The sequence below is a fragment of the Megalops cyprinoides genome, chromosome 22 (genome assembly GCF_013368585.1).
Source record: "Megalops cyprinoides isolate fMegCyp1 chromosome 22, fMegCyp1.pri, whole genome shotgun sequence".
Lineage (NCBI taxonomy): Eukaryota > Metazoa > Chordata > Actinopteri > Elopiformes > Megalopidae > Megalops > Megalops cyprinoides.
Genome location: NC_050604.1, coordinates 23,072,217 through 23,099,590, shown reverse-complemented (window position 1 = coordinate 23,099,590; position 27,374 = coordinate 23,072,217). Strand labels below are relative to the sequence as shown.

Sequence of the window (27,374 nt, the reverse complement as noted above, 5' to 3'; positions counted from 1 at the left end):
TGGGGGGTGAAGACACACAGACAGTGCTCACGCTTTCAAAATGACCGACACTCCCCGGGACCCTGCCGAAAAAAGCCACAGCAGATACCAGTAAACGTGCTTGCCCCGATCACCTGACACGCTCCGATGAGCAGAGGCGGTTCGTGCCGGATTCATCAGCATTCATTAAATATGTCAGTCTCACTTACTGCGTGAACCGCTGCATGACTGGCTTACGCAAGGAATACCACATACATGTTTACAGGCCAATGACAACCTGAGATCGTATTAGTGGCAGTGTAGTGTGGCGGTTAAGGATCAGGACTCGTAAATGAAAGGTTGCCGGTTTGATTCCTTGCTGGGGCGCTGCTGCTGTACCCTTGGGCAAGGTACTTAACAAGGTACCCAACCCCACTGCCTCACTAAATATCCAGCTGTATAAACGGACAACAAAAACTAATATAACTAACTGATGTAAGTCGCTCTGGATGAAAGTGTCTGCTAAATGTCAATAATGTAATATTAAGGTCTGGTCCCTCATGCTTGTGAGCCTCATTTACCTGCAGAAAACTGACAAAGAAATAAACCAAGGACGTAAACACACAAGAGACAAATATCCTGCCATACTACTGTATTCCATCTTTCAAAAAAGAAAGACAAGATTTTTAATATTACTTAACAATATGTTAAAAAGTAGCCAGTTTGGCTTCAGTGTTAATACAATATACACTCTATAACAGATTGATAGCGTGAGTATTGTTCTTTTTTTTTTTTCTTCAATTTCATTCTGAAAGTCTTCTCATACAAGCTGGCTACAAGTCAAAAAAAAAAAATAAAATAAAAGTAAAGGAAGGAAGAGGACAAAACTGTGTCTTGTACACTTTTTTTAACGGTCAAGTATGAGCCATCCTCGTGCCTCAGAGGAGCGGCGTGACAGAGCAGAGCAGATTCTCTTCAAGCCCATTCCCTTGTTAGTAAATCTGATTGAAGTGCCGTGCCGGGTGCAGCATATGCGATAAAAGCCACAGTGACTGAACAAAAAGGCTTGTTTTTTTTTTTAATTTAAATCTCTTTGCATTGAGGGGGGGGCGCCCTTCATCCAAACATATATTTAAAGCAGCCCGGACTACTGGTAAGCCGAAGAGATAGCCAGGATAAACCAGAGAACATGGCTTGAGTCAAGAGAGAACGTCCCACTCACAGACTAAAAGCACACAAGCAAACAAATTCAGGTAGAAAGAAGCGTTTCGCAGTTTTTTTGTTTCTTTTTTTTTTCGTACGGTTCTGCAGGGGGTGGGTTCCCACAGGAACGTCGCAGCAACAAGGACAAGGCAAGGCAGCGGTGGCTCCAGGCCAAAGGGGGCTTGTTTGCGAGGCAGTCTGTCCGGGGGTGATTGCTTCCTGCCAGTCTCTTCGCGTGGACCGGGGGGTTTGGGGGGGTGGGGTCAGTGGGCAGCGAACGTGGCTTTCTTCAGGCTGAAGTTGGACCAGTTGATGGACAGCCGTTGTCTTGTCTGTCTGGCAGAATCCAAGCAAAACCTGAAACGGAGAGCGGTGGTGGTTAAGGACGGCCTGAAAAGAGGCCATCACAAGCGCAGTCACTTGGCACCGCTTTCTTAATGACTGAGGTAACGGCATCACAGCTGGGGAAAATACACTTGCTGTTCTCTAGCAATGTTGTCTTCAGAGACAGAAGACTGCCTGTACACATACACTGAAGTGTCAGAAATGTGCAGTCACAGAAATGCATCAGATACAATCCTATTTTGAGACAGTAATGGGTAATATTGAAGGACCATAAATTTGAATGCTTAAGTACTGGTTAAAAAAAGGAGTTATACATTCAGCTACAGGGTTGGAAATGTCAAAGTATAGCTACTTGTTTTTCTTCCGCTATGAACACACAACAGAATGTGCTGCTATTAATTCTGTATAGTTCTGGTGGATAACAACATTGATGAGCCGAGAACGATGGGGTGATGTCTGATGGGTGTACCATGGGCCAGTGGGATTGCAGCAGATAAAGGAAATGAAACTTCAGTTTCATTTATCTGAGTCTGAGTCTGGTACAGTTTCGCAGTAAATCTCCCAGAATTGCCAAATCATGGAAGACTGATGTGCCACGCCCGGATTTCTCGGTTGCCATTTGCAGACACAATGACGCACCTTTTAAAGTACTCCACCTCCCGCTCCGTCTCGTCCATCTCCACACTGTCCAGGTCGATGTCTTTGGGCAGGAACACGTCGTCTAGAACGAGAAAGCACTCCCTTTCACATCACTGAGTATAAAACAAATAAATCATTAAAACCAGGAGTCAGTTTAACCCTGAAGAGCCCCATCCTCAAACCTGAATGAGTGAATTAAGCAACTGTTACACCCTTGTTACACCCTGAATAGGAGGTGCAGCGTAAGTGAGGAGGAGCTCACTCTGGTCACTGAAACGGAGGCATTACTCACCTATGGAGTTGTTCATCTTCTCTCCCTTCTTCTTCTTGTTCTTGCGGGCCTTTCCTTTGGGCTGGGGCGACTCGGCGCTGGCTGGCTTGCCGTTCTGCTGTGGCGGCTCCATCGCAGGTGCTGGCTCGGCCACAGGGGGCGCCCTCTCCTCTTTGACGTGGTTCAGCTGCTTCCTGCCCGCAAGGCCCCCGTTCTTCTCCTCTCTCTTGGCCTCGGGGGCGGGCTCCTCGACGGGACGGGGCTTCGCCTTGGGCTCCGCCGGCGTGCCGTTGACGGCCTTCAGGGCCGCCTCCACGCCTTTATGGAGGTCTGATTTTTTCGCCGTCTCCGTGACGACCTTGGCGGCGGGCTGTTTGGGTTTGGGCTTGCCGTTACTGTTGGGCTCTCTTTGGGGCATGGCCTCGGGGAGGGCAGGGGCCTCAGGGGGACCCTCCTTCCCAGTTCTGGGGCTGTGTGGCCGGGCAGGGGTGAGCTCTGGGGTGCTGGGGAGTCCAATGAGGTTGTGTAGCAGCTGCGTTTTCCCGTTCTTCAGGTTCTCCAGGACGTTTTGGGCTGACTCTTTCAGGGGCTGAGGGGTGGTGATGGGGGCTGGGGCGGGGGCAGGGGCGGGTTTCTGCACCTCCTTGGCTTTGTCCTTTTTCTTCTTTTTGGCGGCTCTGAGCTGCTGGAGCTCCTGGAGCCGGAGCAGCTCCTGCTTCAGCGCCTCCTCTTCCTCCTCCCTCCGCCGCTGCTCCTCTTCTCTCTCCCGCGCCTCCGCCTCCAGCCTGGCCTTCTCCTCCAACTGAAACACACAAACACACACCCGCTACTGTAGGCCACTCTGACAGCAAAGCAACGAGACACAACATCCACACTCTGGTACCACTCTCTCATGGGCCTCTGGGCTTTCACTCCCTAGGCAAGCATGCCCAAAACAAACTACCGTCCTTAACTTTAATTATAACCCAATCATTTTCAATACTCGGAGATCAAGACTAAATCAGCATTTAGGAGTTGTCCAGAAATGGTACGGTTTAGACTTACATAACTGAACACATTATATGCTAGCACACAGTCTGCTGAAAGAACTATGTTTTACAAAGTCCACTTCTGACCAAAACATGGCCCAGCATGCACCTCTAAAATACAGTGCTTTCATGAGCAGGCAGTGTGTGGATATTTGGTGCTTTCCTTTACTCCTCTTTCTACCCAACACCTGGAGATAAATAGGACATGCGTCCATTTCCTGTGTACCGCTATAATTCACACACATCCAACACGTCAATCACACATGCAGAGTGCGCAACAGGATCCCCCCCCCCCCCCCCCCCCCCCCTCCAGCAGGGACCTGTGGGTGCGGCTGCGGTTACCTTCTTCTGTTTGTGCCGCGCCCGCTTGGCCGCTTTGGAGCTGCTGGCGGGCTTGCTGTCGGCGCTGTTGATGAACTGTAACAGGTCCTCCACCTTGCGGTGGTCCTCCACGCCGTCCCGCTCCAGCAGGGGGTCGTCCTTTTTGGGCTGCTCCTCCTTGCGCTTGGTGAGGCGGAGGCGTAGCTTCTCCCGCATCTCCGCGTAGTTCCTGCTGGTGGGGGCCGCCGGGGGCTGCAGGGGGGGCAGGCCACACAGAGACTCACACAGGGCAAGGTGGCACCTCACACATTCACATATATAACACAGGCTGACAGCGAGGGGCCAGGGAGCAGCACTGGTAATCTTACTTCTAAGCTTAGCGCTTTGATTCCCGGAAGGGGCTCTGCTGCTGAACCCTATAGATGCTTAATATGAATCGCTTCAGTTCAAAAGCCAGATGTGTGAAATGGATATGTGCGACACACCCTGGTTACTCTGGTACCTGCTGAGCAAATAAGAAGTGAAATAACTGCCGTGGTAGCTTTACGAAAGATGCAGACAAACACTTTAGACGGATGTTTCAAGGAGTAGCAAGCTCACTCTGATCATAACCTGGACTATACCATATCATATTTCCTCATTCATTGGCTTAATAGATATTGTCATACAAGGTAATTCGTACAGATCACACACTATTTCTTTACAACACTGGGCACTGGTCATGCTTCAGTTCAGACCAAGTACCCAGCTGAATGTAAAAAAGCAAGCACTGACCCCGCAATCTTTTAGTCACAAAGGTTCTGCTCCACAGCGCCACCTTGCTGTCAAACCCATTAAGTGCAACACTACGCTATTAAGTGGCTGCCGCCGGCAGCTGCGTTGTCTTACCCCGCCGTGGCCGAAGAACTCACAGTAGCAGCAGTCACAGTACTTTCCTTCTTTCTGATTGGTGGAGGTGGAGGTGGAGGAGCTGTGCTCGGAGCAGCTGTCCTCCTCCGGGCTCTCCTCCCCGTCGTAGGGCTGCTGGTCGTAGGCCCCGCCGCCATCGCACCGGTGGCCCTCGCAGTCTGGGTCGCTGTGGGGAGGGACACGCCCGCACGGGTCAGCGCATAGCACCCTGCATTGCTCTCACACACCGGGTCATTTAATTTACACTCTCATCAGGCTTACTGTAGGACGACACCTTAAATACATATCACAACAATAACATAAGCTTGCAATGTTACGACATTTATCGCTAATAACGACTATGTGACCAAACGGTCATTTCAAAAGGTCTTCCCTGTGGAGTGGTTCGGCTGCCCTTCTGTGCCCCGCGGGACGACCTGTCTTCATCCCCCCCCACTCACCTGCAGACGCTGGGGGGAGCGCTGACAGGGCCCTCGGCGGGGGCGGAGGGGGAGTCCGCAGAGGAGGGGCAGGCGCTCTGATGGGCATCTATGAAGCCAGGGGCGGTCTTTGGGTAGGGCTGGGGCCCCATGCTGGGGGCGGGAGGCAGCGCTGGGGCGGGGAGGGGTGTGAGGGACACCAGGCCCGTGGGGCTGTTCCGAGGGGCGAGCGGGGTCAGGTGCCTGTGGTCCTCTTTACCCATACTGTGAAAGACTTCACCTGGAACACAGCACCACGTGGTCAGGGCATCCAGCAAGTGACCCTACACGATTTCCGCTCCCATGAACCTTGCAAACGTGACCCTCAAACTTAAAATGAACTTACAGCAGACCCTCGCCATTTACATTCTAGAGACCCCCACAATGGGAAACCCTTTAACACTGTGTTGATTAAGATATATGTGCAACAGAGTATTTGTTCTCCAAAATGAACATTTCCAGGATGAAAACTGCAATAATTAACAAGTGATTGACATATCCGCTTATGAAATAATAGTATAAAATCACGTAATATGTAAAACACAGGCAGGAATGAGTGCTGTCTCCCTCCAAAATTCAAAAATGTGCATTGCAAATCTACATATGGCGAGGATCTCTTGTATTAGATAACTAGCTTTGATTTCCATAGTCACACATGAAAAACGTGCACAGCAGTTATAAAAATGTGAACAAAACAGACAAAATTGGATAGTAACGTTTTGTTACCGAATCAATTATCAGACACCCGGAGACATGGTTCCAACGTCTTAGAACCACTCTCTCTGAGAGACGTGGTTACAGCCTCTCAGAACCACTATCTCTGAGATGCATTGGTTACAGTCTCTCAGAACCACTATCTCTGAGAGACATGGTTACAGCCTCTCAGAACCACGATCTCTGAGAGACGTGGTTACAGCCTCTCAGAACCACTATCTCTGAGAGACGTGGTTACAGCCTCTCAGAACCACTATCTCTGAGAGACGTGGTTACAGCCTCTCAGAACCACTATCTCTGAGAGACGTGGCTACAGCCTCTCAGAACCACTCTCTCTGCGAGACGTGGTTACAGCCTCTCAGAACCACTATCTCTGAGAGACGTGGTTACAGCCTCTCAGAACCACTATCTCTGAGAGACATGGTTACAGTTTGGCCAAAAGCCCCGAGAGACAGGTTTACAGGCTGGATATTCGCCCTTGGAGATATGGTTATGGCCTGGCTACTAGCCCTAAGAGACACGGTTATATCCTAGCTACTAGCCCTGAGACATGGTTATATCCTGGTCACTAAGAGATATGATTACAGCCTGGCTACTAGCCCTGAGAGATATGGTTACAGCCTGGTCACTAAGAGACATTATAATAGCTGTAGTTGTATGGCTACTAGCCCTGAGACACATGGTTATAGCCTGGTCACTAAGAGACATTATTATAGCTATAGTTGTATGGCTACTAGCCCTGAGACACATGGCAAGCCACTCCTCAGCGCTGCTCCTGCCCTCATTACCTAAGGAAGCGGCTCTTTTAGATGAAACTTTGATCTGATTATTACTTGACTGGACAGTGGTGGCGGTGCAGGAGACGGACGAGGTGGCCGAGGAGGTGGCCATCGTCACTTTGCCGGCCTCCATGAAGGCATCTTGGAAATTGTAGAGACACTTCTTCTTCGCCCCGTTCTTTTTCTCCTTGGTCTCCGCGGGGACCGTGGGATCGTTGCCAGGCGACGGTAAGGGGGCCTCGGGTAGAGTGGACCCCAGCATGTCACCTTTGAGAGACGACAACCAATGGGTTTAAGAGTCATGGCATTGAGGGCTTGTTGACTGACTGCACCACCAACATACAACCCTATCTAAGTAAACTGCTTTACGTGGGTATCTAATGGCTGATTAATATGTAAAACATATAGATCTTTTATGCAGGTATCACAAGTGCCAGAAAAAATAATCAGTCCATGAACAGGACCACCAGAGAGGTTAGATGCCCAATCTTGGATTCAAATTCTTATTCAAGATAAGCAGGGAGAAATGACATCACTCATAAAAAGTGCACTTAACTCTGTTAGGAACTCTAAGCAAGTTTAACACATCTTACATTTTGGCTAATTTAGAAAATGCAGAGCTTGTGATGTTGAGCAATCAAAGAAAAATATGGCCTTAATTCTTATCTCAAAGGTTCACGCAAAGCACATTTTGGTTAGAATAAATACATCCTTTGTTCCTAAATGTTAATTCATGAAGTCAGTAGTTCAATAACCAACACTGATCTTTATGAATCAAAGAGTCATTATGAATTGAGTTTAGCTCCTGGGGCATAATATTCCCCCACTTGTCTGTGCCCCTTGCTCCAGTGTGTCACAGATGCACAGACAGCTCCAAAGCACTTCGAGGCACGCTAAACTGCCACTCCACATTACACTGGTGCCATTTAGCAGACGCTCTTATCCAGAGCAACTTACATCAATTACAGGCTTTTACAATGACACCCATTTATACAGCTAGATATTTACTGAAAGCAGTCATGGGTGGTGTCTTGCCCAACGGTACAGCAGCAGTGCCCCCCGTGGGGAATCGAACCCCCAACCTTTCGGTTACGAGTCCTGCTCCTTAACCACCGTGCTACACTGCCACCCTGCTAAACACGAATGCCGCGCCACCAGCACCGTCAGCCCCCCGGTCACCTGACAGAGGCTCCTGGAGGAAGATGGCGGGGTTCCAGTTCTTCATGACGTTGGTGTCCCAGATGTTCTCGAACCTGAGCGAGGGGCAGTGCAGGGAGCTGTTCCAGTCCCCCCCGCCGCCTCCGCCCAGACAGTTCTGCAGGACATGCTCCTGGAGAGGGGGGGTGAAGGCCTGGTGCTTGCCCCCCGTGTGGTTCGACGTCGGGGCAGGCAGGAGCGTCTGAAAGCGACGGGAGACTCTTTACACTCGCGTACAGCCGTTACACTGTGCGAATTAGCAGCAGGCTAAATAAGGAGTATGAACTGTTGATTTATTCATTTACACCATTGCCTTTTGCCAAATGATGAAACACAAAATCAGAACGAAAACATGTTGCCCTTGAAATATTGGTACTGATGTGTGAACACAAATCAGAGGAGGCAGAGCAGTGTATCGTTGCAACTGCTGGGCATTTTAGGACGTAATGTAAATACAAAATGTAAATACCTTACATTTTGTAGAATTATACTGCCAGTTCAGAAACAGCTGAAACGCCAAGTATGTCAAGGGTGACCCCTTGTGGTTGAACTAAGAACAGCATGTCTGAGACAGGGCAGCATTGCACCACCAACCTCAGCATGACCAAGACAACGGAGATCGATCAATTAAAGGCAGCACCAGAAAAATCCCCATGCCAGAAAGGAGACAAAGGGCAATGCCAAAAGCCTTTGTCTTTACATCGATACCTTACATTGCCATTTGTAGTTTAGTACATATGACTCTATAAGCTGCTGGAAGACACAAACTTGCACCTGTTTCAAAGGCCTCTTAAGTGAGTTTTTTTATATTTAAGAGAACTAGGGACGAAAATCAAAACCGTGGGGAGCGTTTAATGCGATCACTGTGGTAGTTCGGCTTGTATAAAGAATCTGCCTAAAGGCCAGTCTTCCCATGCTTCCTCCTCGCTCACGCGGCGTTTTTTGGAGGCGTCTCACCTTGCTGTGCGTGAGGGGTGGGTTGGAGTAGAGGGTGGGGTGGAGCAGGGGTCTGGGCAGGTGGGACAGGTTGTGCAGGGGGGTGTGGCCGTGGATGTGCGGGTACAGGTGCAGGGCGGGGTGGGAGGTCTTCTCCGTGAAGAACTGGTGGGCGGCGTGCGGCCGGCCGGGGCTCAGGCCCGCCACCTCCTGGCTGCACACGTGACACTCACACGCGTGCTGCACCGGCGCCGCCTGTCACCACGACAACAAGGAACAAATCAGCTCGACAACAAGGAACAAATCACAGCTCGAATTAAAAACAAGATGGTGACCAGTAAGGGAGAATGTCATGGCATTCAAGGAAAAACAAAAGCTGAAAATTTACATCGCTGCTGTTATTAAGACCCATGCAGTTACAGTGATTATACGCACACCACTAATATTCAGAGCATTAGCTGGACTGGATAAGCAGTGTCCCTCTCAGCCCATGCAGTACCTGTGGGTGGGGGTAAGAGGGAGGGGGGCTGTCACTCCGCGGGTGCTCCTTGGTGGTGACCCTCTTCCCTGAGGAGAGCGCCCCCTGGGGGCCTGGAGGCTCGCCGCTGCTCTCCCCGTCCGCCTCCTCGTCGTCTGCCTCGGAGGAGCTGCTGCTGCTGCTCACCCTGGGAGACTGGAGGGGGAGCAGGCTGCGTTCAGCGCTGGGCTCAACACCGGCCCCTTCTAGCCTGAACACCTTCTAGCTGGCCACTAACCCAACTACCGCTAGGCGTTTACGCTGGCTGTTTTACACTGAACAACCGGTACTGCCGAAAATCATTACTTCCTTGAATTTGTTTACCGGGACGTTTCTGACACGACAGTGCATTGGTTAAGCAGCAAGACTTGTAACTGAAAGGTTGCCGGTTTGATTCCCGGCTAGGGCATTGCTGCTGTACCCTTAGGCAAGGTACTTAACGCACAACTGCCTCAGTTAATATCCAACTGTATAAATGGAGGACATTGTAAAAAACTGTGACCGATTTAAGTCGCTCTGGATCGCTCTGGATAAGACTATCTGCTAAATGCCAATAATATAATATATCATAACATAATGAAGCAGTGAATAAGCCATTCAGTTTCTGGGGCGGCTGGGCACAGACCTCGTCCTTTAGCGCCATGTTCTCCCCGCCGCCGTTCAGGTCGCCGTGGATCCCATTCATGCCGGCCGCCACCTGTGCATCCTCGTAGCTGTTCAGCGGGTAGATGTCCGCCAACTTGGCGGACAGCTGAGGCACTTCGTCGTCGTCACTGAGAGGGCGGAAGGAGAGGTGGCATAACACTGGGTGTTCAGCTGCGCTGCCGCTGCCAAATACGGCCTTCATCCGATAAAGGACCATCTCACACGACAAGCCAACAGGCACCGATTCGGACACCTCCAACACCAAATAGGCTGCATTTACGGAAATTTCAGACAACAATAACAGAGTAACCTTCGGCGTTTGTGTGGAGTGAGGCTTTACTCTCAATGTGTGACGCTGTCATGTGCCAGACAACTGACTGAGCTGAACCAATCATACTGGCTTGCTATGCTAAGTTTGCTAAGTCTTACAACAGCTTAATCCAAGTCAGTGACTGACAGCACAAGGCCACAGAGCTGAAGTCTGAAGCTACCGTGCGGTGTGACGGATTGGCACCAATCACAGCGATGTCCGAGGAAGCTGCGGCGATTGGCAGACTCACAAGTTGGGGGCGGGGCCGTTCTCTGTGAGGAGGAGGCGGGGGTGCTGCTGGACAGTGATGATGGGGGAGCTGGAGCCGGAGCCGGAGCCCGAGCTGGCGGAGGACATGCTGGGCGGGTGTACCTCCGACAGGTAGTCTGAGGCGGGCTCCGGCTGCAGGGGCAGCTTGATGTGGAGGTCGTCCGCGATCGGGGAGTCCATGATCCCGCACGTCAGGATATGCGACAGGCTGCAGTCATCGCACGTGCACCTGGGGACAGGAGACAGGCAGACCACGCCCATCAGAGTGATTCCAGCCAATGAGTGTACCGCACGATAGCTGGGACACAGCTACAATTCACCAGCCAAAAAAATCAGGACAGGATGACACATGGCTTACTCATGTACGGATATATACATTCTCTCTCTCCCTCTCTCTCTCACACACACACAGACACACATACACACGGTCTATATCTTCCACACAGCTGGACACTCATCGGCCAATTATTCAAGCAGAAATGCTAATTGCACTGCTGCCATGTGAATATAAACAAAGATAAATCCTTCGGACTTACCGTCTTCGATAATTGCAATTAGGGCAATCTGGTATACTGAGCCTAGACGACAGCATTTGCCTCATCGTGTCTGTGAAGTTGCTGTCAGCTGCTAGTGATTTTTTACAGTTTGTTAACTGAAAAAGAAAAAAAAAACGCATATGTTAGGCTCAATGGGGAAAAAATGAAGTCAAGACTGGCCGATAAAACTGTATCCAAAAATAAAGAAGCGCTCCCAATCACGTAACACTTGAACAGGATCCCTCTGTACACAATGCATTAAATATGATGGATAACCATTCCGTGTAACCGAGAGAGGAAAGGTGTTCCAGCAAAGCGAGAGCAACTCCAAAGCGGTTTTATTTTTGAACGGAGAGTGATTAATGCACAGCTCCGTGTGATCTTACCTGTTCTTCAATGAATCTTCTTTGTTTAAAGAATTCCCAGTCTTCTTTCAACATGCGCTGCTTAGTTTTCAATGACATCTTCAAGGAACACACAGAAGAGAAAGAAAGAGAACTCTTGACTGATCAGAAGTCGTTTTGTTTCCCCGCAACAGACATTTCTGGGACACGTCTCCCATTATTGTTCATATTTCCTGAGTGGAAAGTCAGTCAAGCCAAAACAGCAATGATAAATCATGCTTCCTCACCGTGCTGGATGGCTAAAGAAAGCCATACACTCATCTTTAGCTGACCAATAAGACATAGCAAAGACATTTCAAAGTCTCCACTAAATCTACCTACGAGTGTGACTTTCCTTGAACTCTTTACGAAAGACGCGGTGTAAGAAGTAAAAATGTGCTTCTCCAAGCTGAGCGCATTGCTGGTTAGGGTTTAACAAAAAGCTCTGGTTACTAGCTCCCATTATTCATTTTCCTGCTTCTCAAGTTTCCCAGGGTGTTTATTATGTGACATGGACCCTTGTTCAACTTCACCAAATTCATCTGTTCCAGCAATTCAAGATTCTGACCGACGTAGACACCATGGTGCTGAGAGTGACCTTCCACTGCAGGGTTAAAAGGCTCGTTTTTTTTCTGCTATTCTGTGCATTTAACATTAACATTGAACAGACTGCAGCTCTGCACGTTGGAGCCAAACTGCCTGCCTTTCGCTATCTCACACCCTGCCAGCTCAGATGGGTACTGCTCCTCACTGGATTCTGCTGAAAAGCAGCACTGGTTACGATGCCTTTACGTCTAAAACCGAGATAGTTACTACTTACATTTTTGCTTATTAATGACTTATGTGGTTCTGTCCTTTGATTGGTGTGGTTCTGCCCTTCAACCTTAAAAAGCAGCTGTTGAAAAGAGACACATATCAGTGGCGAATTCACCCTGAATAAACGCTGACCAATGAAAAGCGACACGCCCTACATGCCCTCAACCACAGCTCTCATAACATTACTGTTACGGGAGGTCACGGGAGAGGATGCCCGCCCGCCCGCCCGCCCTCCTCCGCCCGCCCTCCTCCGCCCGCTCTCCACCCGCCCTCCCCCGCCCTCCCCCGCCCTCCCCCGCCATCGCCCGCCATCGCCCGCCATCGCCCGCCATCGCCCGCCATCGCCCGCCATCGCCCGCCATCGCGCGGTAACACGGACGGCGTACCTGCTCGTCCACGTAGTCGTCGATGCGCTTCTCGCACTCCAGCCACTCCACGGCCACCACGTTCATCTCCTGGTCCAGCTGGTGGTAGCTCTCCAGCAGCGTCCTGTACATGTCCTCGCTGTACGAGTCATGGGAGGCCGTCCCATGCCTGCCCCACACAGCCAAAACACAACGCAAACCAGGTAAGCTTTTACACGGGTCCTGCAGGAAGCAGCTCGGCAGACTGTGTCTGTGGCCAGAGGGTTGCTGGGTCAAATCTCTGGTGGAACACTGATGCTGCTCTCACGAGCACGCGGCCTAACCCGTACTGCCTGTGTAAGCATTCACCTGCACAAGCAGATAAAGTGCAAATTAAGCAAGCTGTGTCGGTTACCCTCTGCTAAGCTAATACACAGTAAAACAAAAAGCAGCAAGTGTGGCATTTTCTAAACTCATCTAAATGCGGGCCTTCACCTTTCACAAACAAATGTCACGCTAAATCCAATTACTGTGCACAATTAAAATCACCTTCAGCCGACCTACACTGCTCTTAACGCGCAATTCCATAACGTTTGTTTACCCTCCCAGTTTAGGCAGGTCACAGTGTGAAGAAATGGCAGTGACTGATGATGCCGTTGCTGATATTCCCATGCGGACGAAGGATAGAGGCTCTGCCACAAGCCGGACCTTTCACAGCACGCATCCTGTTATCAAGACAGCAGTACTCCTGGCACTGAATGAGGTGCGGAACCCCACAGCCGGGGTGGTGTTCGGTGAAGGCCGGCCGGTGCGGTCCTTACCGTAGCTGTGCTACCAGAGCAGGTAGACTGTTGTGCAGGATGGGCTCCGAAAAGACCAGGTTTTCAAAAAGGTGCTTGTTGTGCAGCTCCCACGTCACCTGGAACTTCTGGAGATGTTCGCTCTCCTGCCGGGCGACACAACAGCACTGCGGTCAGAGCCTGCCAGCCATGGCTGTGTGCTCCAGTCAGCGAAAGCCTTCAAACCACCACAAAATGATTCCCGCAAGGGCTGATGGGAAGTGAAGTCCTCAGTCCTAATTAAAAACACTTCACAGACACTGTCTTTGGACCTCACCTCCCATGAGCATTTCCGCAAAATGTTGAGTCACTTTGTCTATCAGATGCAGCCAAATGCAGTTCTTTGGCAAACCACAACTGCATAAAACAACTGTCTATTTTTTCGTGAAATATAAACATCTGCAATCTTTTTTATTCTTTTTATTCTTCTTTTTTAAAGCAAACCCATATCCTCTTCTGGGAAGTCCTTTCAAAGTCGTCAGTTCAAACAAAGCTATTGGACAAGTCACTCGTGCTGACCAAACTGCCAGTCAAACGCTCTCTTGACAGACAGTTCTGGCCATTGAGGATGTGAACAGCTCTCGAATTATGTAAATCTGCAGCTAATCCAGGGCAGCCGGATGGAGGAGTGCTAAAGAGCAGGGGCTGTAATTCAGGGGTTGCCAGTTCAATTCCCAGGTGGAGCAGTGTTCAATTCCCAGGTGTAGCAAAGGAAATGAACTCGCTTTACCGCAGTTCATATCTTCTTGTATTAATATACCAAATAAGAACAGCTGCCTAGCACCTGTAGTGTAATTCCCAGAGTTAGCAACTGTACCTGAAAGGCCTGAATGTGGTTCTCATTTTTTACATTGTATTTTTTCCCCTCATCCACCCAGAAGGTATGAAATCAGGGGTGCACCCACCACTAAAGGAGCACTCACCAGGCCACATGAACTCCTCTGACACACTCCCACTGTGACAACTGACATGTCACACAGCGTACTGCAGGAGGGCTGGCAGCACCTCTCTCTCTGATGACAGCCACTAACCTATTGCGATCTGTCCAGCCACTAGGAGGAGCTGATCCAGCAGTGGCCATTCAGCTAGTGATGTCTGCGCCACAGAATCCTCACCAGGCTGGTCTGAGCAATAACCAGTAGTGTAACCCACAATTACCATTTCACACACGGATATAACTGGAGCTTGACAATAATCTGAATTTACCTGTAAGAAGTCAAGATGTATCAGAAAATAAACCAAAGGAGAAGCAATTCATTAGCCATACTAAGCACACACACCAAGTCAAAACGGCCGAAACGTGGCAGACGTATACACGCTCAGACCGTGGAGCCGCACGCGGTCCCTGCTGAGGGACAGCGGGCGGGGCGGCGGGCTCACCAGCGTGAGGAGGAAGGTGCTGATTGTGCGGGCAGCCTGGCAGAGGGCGCTGTACTCCTCCAGCAGCAGCGAGATGAACTGGTGCGCCTGGGGCGGGCCCTGCACGGCCGACGCCCCCTTGGACCCGGCCGACAGGTGCTTGAGCAGACGGACCTTCATCTCCAGCACGTACTCCCGCGCCTGCTGCTCCAGGCGCTGGTACAGCTGGTAGGGGTCCTTCTCACACAGCCTGGGCAGCCAATGAGAGACCGTTAGAGAGCTGCCCAATGGGAGACTGTTACAGACAGGAATCTGCCCAATGGCAGACCGGTACAGACATGAGACTGGTACAGAGAGGAATCTATCCAACAGGAGACAGTGACACAACCAGGCCAATGGAAACAAAGCAAGGGCTCTCCATCCCAAGCGGGAATCTGTATAAATATTTAAAGAACATTAAAAGATTTTCTACACAACATCTACAATTACATGGGTTTCAATTGTTATTTACTGCATATACTTCAGATTGGCACTTGAGATCAATTTGAAACTTGAATAAACAGTAAGCCAAACAGTGAAGAATATTTCAGCATAAATCCCTAGAATAATATTTTTTCAGTCGCATTATCCGGCCCTTATAAGGATTCTCTGTAAAACCAGACACATTGCCCAGGGGTTTTTGTGTCTTTGAGCAGTGCTGCAGGGATTTAAGCCATACACACTATGGTCTGATCACATGGAAGTCATTTTAAAGGCAGGCGTACCTATCGACCAGCTCCTTCATGCCTTCCTTGTCTCTCTCCAGAGGCTGGTCCTGGTCGTCTGCTAACGGCGTTCCCGTTTGCCGGTAAATACACCGGACCAGGTAGCGCACCTCCGACCAGTAGTTCTGCAGCTGCTGGGACTCTCTCTCGGACTCTGCCGAAATCTCCCTGGAAGGAGAGAAATCAGGGGTGCAGGTTAGAGTAAGGGCAGAATCTGGAAGGTGTAAAATCAGGGGTGCAGGTTAGAGTAAGGGCAGAATCTGGAAGGTGTAAAATCAGGGGTGCAGGTTAGAGTAAGGGCAGAATCTGGAAGGTGTAAAATCAGGGGTGCAGGTTAGAGTAAGGGCAGAATCTGGAAGGTGTAAAATCAGGGGTGCGGGTTAGAGTACGGACAGACACCGGAAGGTGTAAAATCAAGGGTGCAGGTTAGGCAGGTTAGAGTATGGGCAGACTCTGGAAGGTGTGGAATCATGGGTGCAGGCTAGGCAGGTTAGAGTATAGGTATATTCTGGAAGGTGTGATATCGGAGGTGCAGGTTAGGCAGGTTAGAGTATGGGCAGACTCTGGAAGGTGTGAGATCAGGGGTGCAGGTTAGGCAGGTTAGAGTATGGATAGCGAGTTATGTGAGGATAGTGTGTGTATCAGTATCTCTGCACGGGCAGGCTTGGGTATCTGCGGCTGGTGGCTCACCTTCGTTCACTACAGGCCTCACAGCTACAGGGCGTGTCGGGGGGCAGGGCGGCGTTGGGGTCGGGCGTGGGGAGGACCTGCGCCCCGCCTGCCAGCCTCCCGCCCCCACCGGCCTCCTGGGCCAGCGTCCCGCTCCCCACGGGCATGTGCAGCAGGAAGTCCTGGTTCTGGCCACAAACAGGAAGCAGCACTTACTCCACACTGTCACATGACACATCATCAACACACCAAAACAATGTGTAATGGTCTCTGAGAGTATGAATAAAGCTACACTTTTTCAGCACAATGCCGCCATGGGAGATTGGAGTTTTCCCAGTTTTCACAATTAATCAATTGCATTAAGTACAGAGGAGAAGAAAGTGGGCACTGTGTGGCTAAACACAGCAACGATCATCACAACCACATCAAAAAAGGTCAGAATGCTACCATAACACATGCATATGAAGCCTAGAGAGAATTAAGCCACAGTTCAGCACTGTTACTTGCCAGGGGCCCTGACAATACCCTCGTACGTTCTTCTGAGCACCACTCTGTACGATAGAAAAGCACAGGCCGAGAAGTCACGAGAAGCGTTCCTCATCGGCCGGCACGCGTGAGCGTCGTGGCGGCCGCGCTCTTACCCCCAGCGACTGCTCCAGGGCGGCGTGCCTCTCCTCCTTCTCCACGGTCCTCCGGCAGTCGGGACACACCCACAGGGGCAGCTGGAGCACGCTGTTGGCTTTCGGGGAGGGCGAGAGCGGGGCGCCGTTCGGGCCGGGGACCCCGCCGTCCGAGACGGGGCCGTCCTTGCGTTCGCTGCGGCACAGCAGGCAGCGCTCTCCCGTGGTGTAGGGGGCCCTCTGGCCCAGCCCGAACGTGAAAGGGGTCTGCAGCGGAGCGGGGGAACACATTACAACACGCGCGGGGGCCCGAGGGCGTACCCAGCAGAGAGAACTACACGAGTTAACCAACAGCGCTGCTAGCGATGGGAGAGAGAGGCTTTGTGACCCCTAAACGTGGGTGAGGCGAACATACACTTTTACTCATGGAAAGCAAATTCTGATTGGCTCACATCAGTCAGAAACTGACAGCGAACTGTGACTCCACCCATGATGGGGTTCCTGAACCTTCAATGTCTCATTACTACTGGGTGCTGAATAAATGCGATGGAAAGTCCAAATCAAACAGCATATCAATAGCATATCAAATATCACACTGCAGTTAAACAGTTCAGTAAGAAAAAGGGGCCTCCAACACTCCAGAAATTCTAATTAAGGCCTGACTATGAAAAATGACTCAGTTACTTGATTTGAGATTTGAATGACTTCACAAACAAAGCTGAATAATCATGAATGAAATCACGGATGTGCTTAAGAGACATCCTTATTAAGAAGAACCTTCCACAGTCCTACAGCATGACACATCCTTTGACCTCGTCAGGTACTCAGGCAATTCATTCCAAGTGGCTTACTCAAAAGTAAAACAGAAAGATCCCACCCACAACTTGAACCTGCAAACTCCTTGCTAGCTCAGTTTCATAAGCCCAACATCTTTGCTGTAAGTAGCCATATGAATTTCACCAAGCATGTTGTCCATGTTCAATATTCTGTAACCACATACAGCTAACACATTAATAGCATCTGAGAATCAAATGATTGGTCTGACCATCCCAGTGATGTGAGAAAATGGTAAACTGAGGTTAGTACTGCAGACAACAGTAATAATGCTAAAAAAGAGAGGCCACCAGGGGGTTAATATGGTCTGTTAATTACTCACACAAATGAGCCAAATGATAACGTTTTCTCTCCACAGCAATGCACAGTAATTGGTTCATATCAGTGAGTGACTGACAGAATGTGATAGTGCCACGCATTTTAGGGTTCACAAAGCTTCGCTTTCCCATCGCCTGTACAACGAGCCCAGTTCAGTTACCTGCATGACTCCTGTAAACTCGGAATTCACTGGACCTTCAGAGAACTGTATGCCGTTCACCGGAACCTGGCCAACAGAAAGGACCAGAGCATGAGAACGCGGTAAAACCAGGTCTACATTCTACATTCCCTGAGGCGGTCAAATGGACCGCAGCTGCACACATGCTTAATTGAAGGACACACCACAATAAGCATTAGTCTGCGCAAAAAGAGGTGCAACTGTGCTCAAAGACCTTCCGTGGCAGCCGCGGCCGTTTCCATATACATGCAGCGTAACAGACAGACAGAAAGTCTTGGCAGAGATCGGAGGATCAGCTGCTGATATTACGTTTCATATTTACGCACACTAAAGTAATCTGACTAGCGACTATATGCATCCACTGGCTGTATGTATACTGCTGTGTATGTCGTGAGATGAGTTTCTGCTTTTAATAACCGTACACAGTGCATATAAATCACTTCAGTGCAAATATCAATCTGAGCTTAATGAGAACAGACCATTACAAATGTAAAAAAAAAAAAAAAGAGCATGTGCATTTTACAAATCATTTGCTATTCACACACACGCATGTCAGCATATAACCATATGAGCCAAACTGTGTTTAAACTGATGTCGTGGCTGTGTTTACCACTGTCATGTTTGAGACAACTTTCATTCCAAAACTTAACCTGCAGCTGTTTCTGCATACCAAGAGAACAAGAAAACAAGCCTCCTGCATTAGTCTGAGTTTGTCAAACTGAAACCTTTCATATATATATATATAAAAAAAAGCATTTAACAAAGCAGTATTCTTGAAACAATGGCTTGATGCAGGTAATTAACAGCAGAATGGCGCTGCTGCTGACTGTGAAGTTTCAAGAGGCTCTGGCCACCACAACAAGTCACCACAACGTTTAGAGCGGGAATTCAGAACGTGCCTAGTTGAGTCACTGACTTGCATTGACACAGATGGGAAATGCCGCGCTACACAACTGCACATCAGGGTAACACCAAACTATATCCTCATGCGATCTCTCCTGTGGCCAAAGTCAGGGGCTCTGCGATCTGAAAATCTCGAGCAGAAGGACTTTCTGAGAATGACAGCCATGCCACAAACGCCGAGCGCCCCCCCCCCAGCCCCGGCCAAACGTGCACACGCTCACGGGCGCGTGCCTCGGACCGGGGTACGTCACCTGTTCCGAAGCAGGAAAGGGAGGCGGGGCTTCCAAGGAGCCCAGCGCAGGGGCCAACGCAGACCCTTTCCGACTGTCTCCTTCGGGACGAGAGGGGATTCCGCCAAACCAAGGAGTAAACTACAAAAAAGCCACGCACAACATTTTCAGCCCCTGGCCCGCAAAATTAGCGCAACATGGGCCCAAGCAAGCGCTCCACAGCATACTTTCAGTATAATGAATTCTTTTCTTTCTGTTAATTGCTTTAAACTTCTTTGCTTGCCATAAGGCATCCATGCCTTCCCTTAAATACACTGAGCTAATTCAGTCTGGGACAGACCTCTCTGCTGTGCTTATAAAGTCTATATGATTGTAAGTCCTGTTATATGAATGTTAAATCCATGCTGCTGCTCCTGCTAATGATGCTCACTGTATAGTACCTTACTAAAGAACAGACAACAGCATAATAGATCAGGCCTCAATCACCTGCAAAGTTTAAGACAGTCTTAAGACTTTCTCTCACATCCAAGTTGAAGACATCACACTGCAAGTGTTATAAGAGGTTGCATTCCACACTTTCAGTAACTGTTACTTTTCTCATTTCATGTGTATAATCTCTTTGGAAATCCAAGCTGGGGAAAAAAAAAATCAATCGCCACAGCAGGTTGGGGTCTGGGGACAGACCTGCTCCTAAAGACACTCACTAAATTTTTCATACACACTGGCATCAAGTTAGGTGCACTGCAATTCACTTAAACGTAATATATAATGGAAACACACCAATGGTTATATACAGCATCATATACAGCACAGCTGTCTGAACAATGTCAATTACTACAAAGTTGCAATATATCCACTACATATCTGAAGTAAGAAAGTGAGAGTGAGACTCTCTCATATGACTGGAATACAATTATGCACTCCTGGTGTATTTCACTAGAAAAATTAGTTGGTGTGCTGTAGGGGTAAGGTACTTAACCCACAGCTGCCTCAGTAAATACCCAGCTGTATAAATAGGTAAAATTTGTAATCTACATGTATGCAAGTTGCTCTGGATAAGAGCATCTGCTAAATGACAGTTATTTAATGTAATGATAAGGGGTTATGAATTTCCCATCTCACAAAGGGAAGTACAATTTTGTTGTCACAACACATTGTGTGTAAACACCAGGGTGATGACTCAGTGACCCAACAAGGATGTACCATAATTTTCAGCAGCACAGACTTCCCAGATGGGATACTGACAATTGAATAAGCCAACTAGAGGGCTTCCTGGTCGTGGACAGCAAGATTTTACAGGTGGGTGAAGGGGACACGGGCCTCCCAGATCCTGGAGGCCAACGACCTTTATGCGGGAAAACTTAACAAGCCAGCCAGGGCTACCAATACTAAGTTATCTAATTACTCTGATTTTCCTATCTGGTTCTAAATCACACTTCCCTAAGATAGACATTACGGACATAGCTCTCTGACGTCCAATGCACACTGACAACTGAACGGTGAGCCTGCTAAACCACCACCCTTCGCAAACTAACTTGGTCAAGTAGCTAGGTCCAGCCTGCTAGCTCTGTTAAAGTCTACCAAGACATCTTTCCTTCTGTCGACATTCAGCGAAGGAATGATAATACTCTCAACAACCTGAGAGGGTGTAAAGTTGGCTAATGATGTAGCTGATATCTTAGCTACCTGAACTAGACTGTGACTGATTAAGGCACTATTTTAGCTAGCCAAGCAGGCAGCTAGCTAGCTACAGGCAAATCAGTCTCTTGATCAGAACAAAGTTTATTTCCTCTTGTTAACCAGCTAATTACCTTGTCAGCGTTTGTTTATGATCGGCTAAAAAGCAAGCTTACTGGAAGGGTAGATATCTACACCAACGAGCCCAAGAACACCACCCGAAACAGTACAGATAACAAGTAAGATGGGCAGCTTAGCCAGTCTGCAGCGCAGTTTAGGCCTCGGAGGGTGTATCGGTGTGTATATTCAGGACTTGGCTAGCTGTTAGCCTGCAAGATAGCTAGCCAGCTAACTTTGACGCTGTCACCTCACTCCGCCTGAATATCCTCACCTCTCCGTTCAGGCCCGTGATGGCTGCCGGGTTGCTGTTCCCGGTGCTTCCCGCTGACAGCAAGCCCATGACAGAGGCGGGTGTTCCCGCAGCCTGCGGACTCCGGGCCGTGGCTAGAGCCCCGGCCTTTCCACTGTTGCTGCTGACTGTGCTACTGCAGCTGCTGCTGCCACCGCCCCGCTTGTTCTTCCTGCGCTTAGCTCCTCGTTTAGCGTCGGTTGGGCTCATTTTTCCAACTGAAGTAGGGGCAAAGCTTGCCGTCTAATGAAGGTGGGGACTCAGGCAGAATGTCTAGCTAGCTCAAACCCTTAAATACTAATAAAGGCTGGCTATATTACACCCTCCAAAATAACCAGTCACTCACTGCCTTCACAGAGCAAACAGAGTTTAGATTCCAATATGGCCGGCCTAACAGGAATTGGCTGCTTGAGATTGCGTTATTACGCACTTACGTTTCTACGTTCTCTTGAGCTGTCGTGGTGCATTTTAGGTAATGGTGTTTTATTGACTCAGTGTATGGCGTTTCTTCATAGTTGTAGGAGTTTTTAAAACTACATCACCCACTGTGCCTTTCGTTAAAGAAGTTTCTTTGCGGTCTCGCATACTGAGCCTGGTGCCCCGAGTACCTTCAACTGGATCAGAACCTACATTTTTCACTGAACCGGTGGGAATCGGTATGCGAGAACGAAACTGATCTTGGCTCTGTTCTCAACGGTATAAAGGGTCCGAAGCCCTATATTACGGTTAGGGTTGGTGCTGGAGCCTACCGATGTAGGTATTTGCTGCCTTAACAAAAAGATCCTCTACCAGAACCGGAATTTTACCCAGGGGTTTATAATGGTGGGAGATAAGAAAACCTGTTGTCAACGACAAAAATTACCAGCCAATGGTTCACATAAAATTAAAAGTTTTGGTGCTGGCTCATTGACTATTCCCAGTTCCTATCATCAAACCCTACACTTTAAAATTACATCATATTTAGATGCTTAGCAGATGCACTTATCCAGAGCAGCTTACATAGGTTACAGTTCTGGCACGTCATCCATTTATGCAACTGAATATTCACTAAGGCCATTGTGGGTTAGGTAACTTGTTCAAGGGTTTGCATTGTCAGTGGTACTCGAGCCAGCAACCTTGGGTTTCAAGCCCTTTTCTGTACCACCACACCACACTGCTTCTCCTTTAATACTTAGACAAGCTCTCTCGGTTTCACGACATCTACCAACTCATTGTTCTTGGCCCTTGCATGACATGATGTTGATTGTAGCATTGTTTCAGACTGGACTGTTTTTCTGACTTTTAATTATGTTATGGACAATTTTTGCACGCACTACTGTTCATTGTCCTTATTATATGCACTGTGTCTGTCACTGTCAGTGTTTGGTAAATGACTAAATGTAATTGTAAACCCTCTAATTCTGAGTGCTCAGACTTTTAGATTTTATATTCTTCTTAGTAAATCCTATAATGATTGACATCTGCAGTGTTGAAAAGAGATGCATTTGGTTCAAATCATGTTTACTGTGGCTGAAATACGTTTAAAATACAGCTACATTGGCTGTCAAGATATGTGCCCTGAAACACTTCACCCTCCCTAAAGGAATTTCTCATGCCTAAAACCATTTCCTACTAAACTATAAAATAAAATTTACATTTAAAAAAAAAAAAAAATCTAATGGTTTAACACACCCATTAGCTTTACCTGCTAGTTTGTACCTTGCCTGGCCAACCTTTGGAACTTTGTCATGCAGCGCTTATAATATTGTTAACTCTGTATGGTTTTTCGCTTGTGGTGTATTGTGCCTCACTTGTAAGTCTCTTTGGATAAAAGCATCTACCAAATGAATAAATGTAAATGTAAATATACATATGTCAAACAAGTAAACATATAGATTCTAGAACATTAGTACAGGTCTAGTACATTAGTACATTAGATACTAGACCATGCTATTGGTCAACACTATAAAAAATAAACAGCAGATATAGATTGAAGTCAGTTAGGCAAACTTAAGGCTTATTAAGTACGAATAAAAACATGAGATCACAGAAAGAATGTACAGTACTTATTCACATCCCTGTAGTTAGTATTTTGTACATCTCCCCTGGCATGCATGGGACTGACAAGATGCTGTCTTTTGTATCATTTTTATGCTGGAACCTCAATTTTTGGGCAAGCCTGAGCTTCTTGGCAGACAGTTTTTGGCCAAAATTTCTGGTAGTGGTTGGATTTCATGACTTATTTCATCTCAGCAAGGGCTCCAGGATAAATAGATGCAAAACAACTCCAAAACATAATCAATCCCTCACCATATTTAATTACATTAATTTGCTGTCATTTAGTAGACACTTTTTCCCACAACACCTTACATAGGTTACATTTTTTACATGTTATCCATTTATACAGCTGGATATTTACTATGGTTGTTCTGGGTTAAACACATTCTCCTCAGTTTCAAGCCCTGGTCCTTACCACTATGCTACACCGCTGCCCTCTTTCACAGTGAAAATGGGCTGTTTCATCATCATAAGCTTCACCTTTTTTACAGCTGTCTATAAGACATGTTTCCAATTGTTATTCAGGTATACTTTGAATTTTAGCTCTTTTTGTGGGTTTCTCCTGAGAGGCTTCTTCCTTGCAAACTGGCTGTGGATGTCACATTCATGTAGACCACATAGAGTGGTCCTTTTTGACACTTTGTGTCTTGAAGATACCAGCTTGCTTTGGAGATGTCTAACTGGATTTACGATTGCCTTCTGAACCACTTGTCTCACAGCCCATGGTGGCAAGACACACTTGTCCTCCCTCTGGCTGGGTTGCCGCTGTACCAGCAGCCTTGAATTTCTTACAAATGGACACAACAGTGGAATGTGGTAGATTTAGTTTATTGATAATTCTTTTATAGCCACCTTCTAACCTGTGGAAGTCAATGATCGTTTGCCTGCAGTCTTCAGGCATGTGTGGCATTAAAGAACAGTGATGCATGACATTATTCTGTCTCTTTTTTTTCAATCCCCAGGGGAAACCAGGAACTTTTGAGGCCTCTGTATAGTTCCAGAAGCTCACACTGAACTTCCAAATTGCAGAACAGTGGAACAGATTTAGTTGTTGTTGGGTTTTATTTAAAACATTATTTGAAGGCATGAATGTACACATTGTGTTCCTCATATTTTTCTGGAATAAAGTGTATTACTTGTCAACCATGTGACTTTGCTTTGTGAAATGCAATTAAGATTAGATTTAATTTGCTTTTCTCCCATTTCATGCAAGGTATGAATAAATATCAATCGCACCGTATAGGCCTATATGCACAATTACAAGTATACCAATGAAGTGTATCTACTTATTAAACATATCAGTTACATTTATGGGAATGTTTTATCGACACCATGCATGCTTCCAAAAGGTATAAAACACAATGGTAAACCAGTTACCAGCTGCAAATGTGTGAAGTGCAGAAAAGGCAGTACTGGGAAGGGCTGAATGTCCTGTACATTTTAGGAAAGGAAACAAATATGTTGGTCAAGCCACTCCTCAGCAGGTCTACAAAAATAAAACAAAATAAGACTACAGTGGGCAAACCTTTTTATCCGGATCACAAGAAGGGATCGCCGTTAACTCAAATACATTAGATTGACTGTAAGGATTGTACTCAGACTCTAGATGGCGCTGTTCATCTTCCAAAAAACCAATAAGCACACGCGCTTCACATACGGCCTTGCTTTTATTTAGGCTGCTGAATGAATGAAGGGAAATTATTTGAAATAAGCATATAATACGAATTTTAATATGGGATATTAGTGGCCATTGGCGTTTCACGTTAAAAGTTATGAATTTCATGCTGGCGGTCTATTTTGTTCACTTAAGAATATCTTTGTCATGTTTGACCTTTTCGAATTTAACCGAACAACCAATTAACGTTTTTTTTCCATCTTCTTCTTTCTTCTTTTTTATGATTCAGAGCAGGAAAGGTAAAGATGACAATTTAATATACAAACATTTCAAAACAATTTCAAAATACCTTTACTGCATCTCATTCACATGAGAAAGTAGGCCTACAACACTAGGTTTAAGGTACGCAAGAGTAAAGTACCAAGTCTACTATATCAAAGGCAGAATAACGAAAAAGAACTAAAAAAGACACCCAATCAGAAATCGGTTTCTTTTGGCATACGCGCATACAGTCTAATTTCATTCGTATCATTTATTTAGCATCTGCGTATCCATAACAACATGGGGTAAACATGTAATAACATTCCAATTCTTCTTTTCAGTTTTGTTATTTTTGACATTACTAATATCATCACCGTTGTCATCTTAACCACCATGATCACCGTAACGACCATAATTTGTACTACCCTCGTGTAGCTGTCGTTAATTTTTATTCTGAACTTGGCTAAGAATTGATTTGGTACGGAAAACTGATCTGAAGTTGCATGGTGTTACATTGCTAACTCCGCGTCATGGCATAAAACCTGGCGGTCCCGTGTGTATGACATTTAAAATGAGTTCAATTTAGGTCACGAATTGTGACGCTTTTATTCTGTCACACTCGTTTGCAAGCCACATTAGATGTTTTTTTTGGGGGGGGAGGGGATTTGCCATTATTAGGGGGGTTTTGTGAACACCTGGCAACTGGAATCATAGCCCTGGCAACGGCCTAACACTCGAAAACATTTTATTTCATAGATGGAATGTCTTTGAACAGACAGGTGAAAGGTCAACGAATTTATTTCATAACATTTCAAAACGGACGCTGTGTGCTTCGAGATTGATCTCGGTGAGTGTCGTCCATAAGACAACTACCCATATCTAGGAAACTGGGTATATCTGTTGTAATGTTAGCAATTTTCCAAAGGGTTGAACGTAAATACACCAAGGTGTCCGTACAGCAATCAAGAACAGAAAGCTTTTTGGCACTCAGCGTCCCCACTATAATTGGCCACAGTTATTTTGCGCTAATAGGCTAGATGGCTAGCTACATGTAGTTATGACCATAAAGTGCATTGTATGGTTATGTAGGCTATAAATGCACATGCGACGCGTCACGCTACTGCTGTGTAGTATGACTACAATACATGCACGCGCACGCAGGTGTCGGAAGATTATGAACAACTGCAAGCCTTCCCTCGTGAATATCAACAAGCTCGCTAACTATTACGTTTAGTAGCTACATGCTAAAGATATTGGCCAAAATTGTCTGATTGCATTTTTGAGTTCATGCACAGTGGGTTTCATATCTGCGCGAATTCGATGACAGTAACTGGATAGCTATAGGTGCAGATATGGGCCATGAATCAAGTGAAAAACTGACAGTGGGCAGTTACACCGCAAAACATTTATGTGAGCCGTTGACACCCTTTTTAATTAACAACGAATATTTCAAGCAGCTCTTCTTCACAGAGTGTGGGGCAACTTCCTAATGGAAAAGGATTTGCTTTTGAATGCTTTCTCTTGCTGTGTGTTACGATGTAGATGAATGGGCACAGCGACAACAGTTGGGTAAGGGTTCGCAAGGCCTGGCCAGACCCCGTAAGTACAGCTGTGCATTTTCAAAACAATTCTTTTGGGTTGAGAAGTAATAAAATGTAATGATAGATAATGTAATAATAAATTAGTTGTTATTAATAATAAATCTTAACTGATGTTAGATTGTGAAGATCATAACGGTAAGGTTCTGTACCTTTCTTTGTCAGCATAAATTCATGTTCTGTGGTACTTTCATACCACATCTAATCTAATAGCCCTGGCTTACTGGAATGACGTTTACGAATGTCTTACCAAATAATGGTTGGTAAGACCATTAACAATCCGGTCTTAATTGGGTACTTGACTTGACTGAAAAGAAAAGTCAAGTTTCTGTTTGTAACTTCTCAGTGACAAAGAAAAATTAGTGAAGTCTTTTTAGCAAAGTGGAGTTTCACAGCAGCCGCAGTCCAGTCGGTTCAGTAAACAGCTGGAAACATGTTTTTAACCTGCGCCTTGCTGATAATTCTTTTCATTCGTGATTGGTTT

General features: G+C 47.2%; 1 protein-coding gene across 3 annotated transcripts; it reads right to left on the bottom strand.

The window, feature by feature from the left end:
• Window positions 1-1,232: 1,232 nt before the first annotated feature.
• On the bottom strand, window positions 1,233-21,741 carry fam193a (family with sequence similarity 193 member A). 3 transcript variants are annotated; one of them, XM_036517049.1, is made up of 24 exons: window positions 21,362-21,741; window positions 19,315-19,434; window positions 18,143-18,208; window positions 16,852-17,097; window positions 16,232-16,398; window positions 15,542-15,709; window positions 14,799-15,027; window positions 13,401-13,525; window positions 12,622-12,769; window positions 12,240-12,314; window positions 11,423-11,500; window positions 11,037-11,152; window positions 10,481-10,729; window positions 9,901-10,048; window positions 9,258-9,431; window positions 8,780-9,013; window positions 7,805-8,024; window positions 6,635-6,892; window positions 5,115-5,373; window positions 4,654-4,840; window positions 3,787-4,017; window positions 2,438-3,218; window positions 2,146-2,227; window positions 1,233-1,518 (listed from the first exon to the last, which is right to left on the bottom strand). In XM_036517049.1, the coding sequence occupies exons 1-24, from the start codon at window positions 21,587-21,589 to the stop codon at window positions 1,425-1,427; spliced, it is 4,683 nt and encodes a 1,560-aa protein (XP_036372942.1). In that variant the 5' UTR covers window positions 21,590-21,741; the 3' UTR covers window positions 1,233-1,424. The 3 variants fall into 3 exon arrangements, with proteins under 3 accessions (XP_036372942.1, XP_036372943.1, XP_036372945.1); XM_036517050.1 differs by having other exon boundaries at window positions 6,680-6,892; XM_036517052.1 differs by lacking the exon at window positions 19,315-19,434.
• Between the last annotated feature and the right edge of the window lie 5,633 nt (window positions 21,742-27,374).

What these genes read in the sequence shown, in the direction of transcription:
- fam193a (XM_036517049.1), bottom strand. Translation starts at nt 21,589, where the DNA reads ATGAGCCCAACCGACGCTAAACGAGGAGCTAAGCGCAGGAAGAACAAG. An exon ending in ATGAAGGAGCTGGTCGATAG is followed by an intron (nt 15,028 to 15,541) that starts GTACGCCTGCCT and finishes TTGGCTGCCCAG; the next exon opens with GCTGTGTGAGAAGGACCCCT. An exon ending in CCTCCAGGAGCCTCTGTCAG is followed by an intron (nt 6,893 to 7,804) that starts GTGACCGGGGGG and finishes CGTCTCTCAAAG; the next exon opens with GTGACATGCTGGGGTCCACT.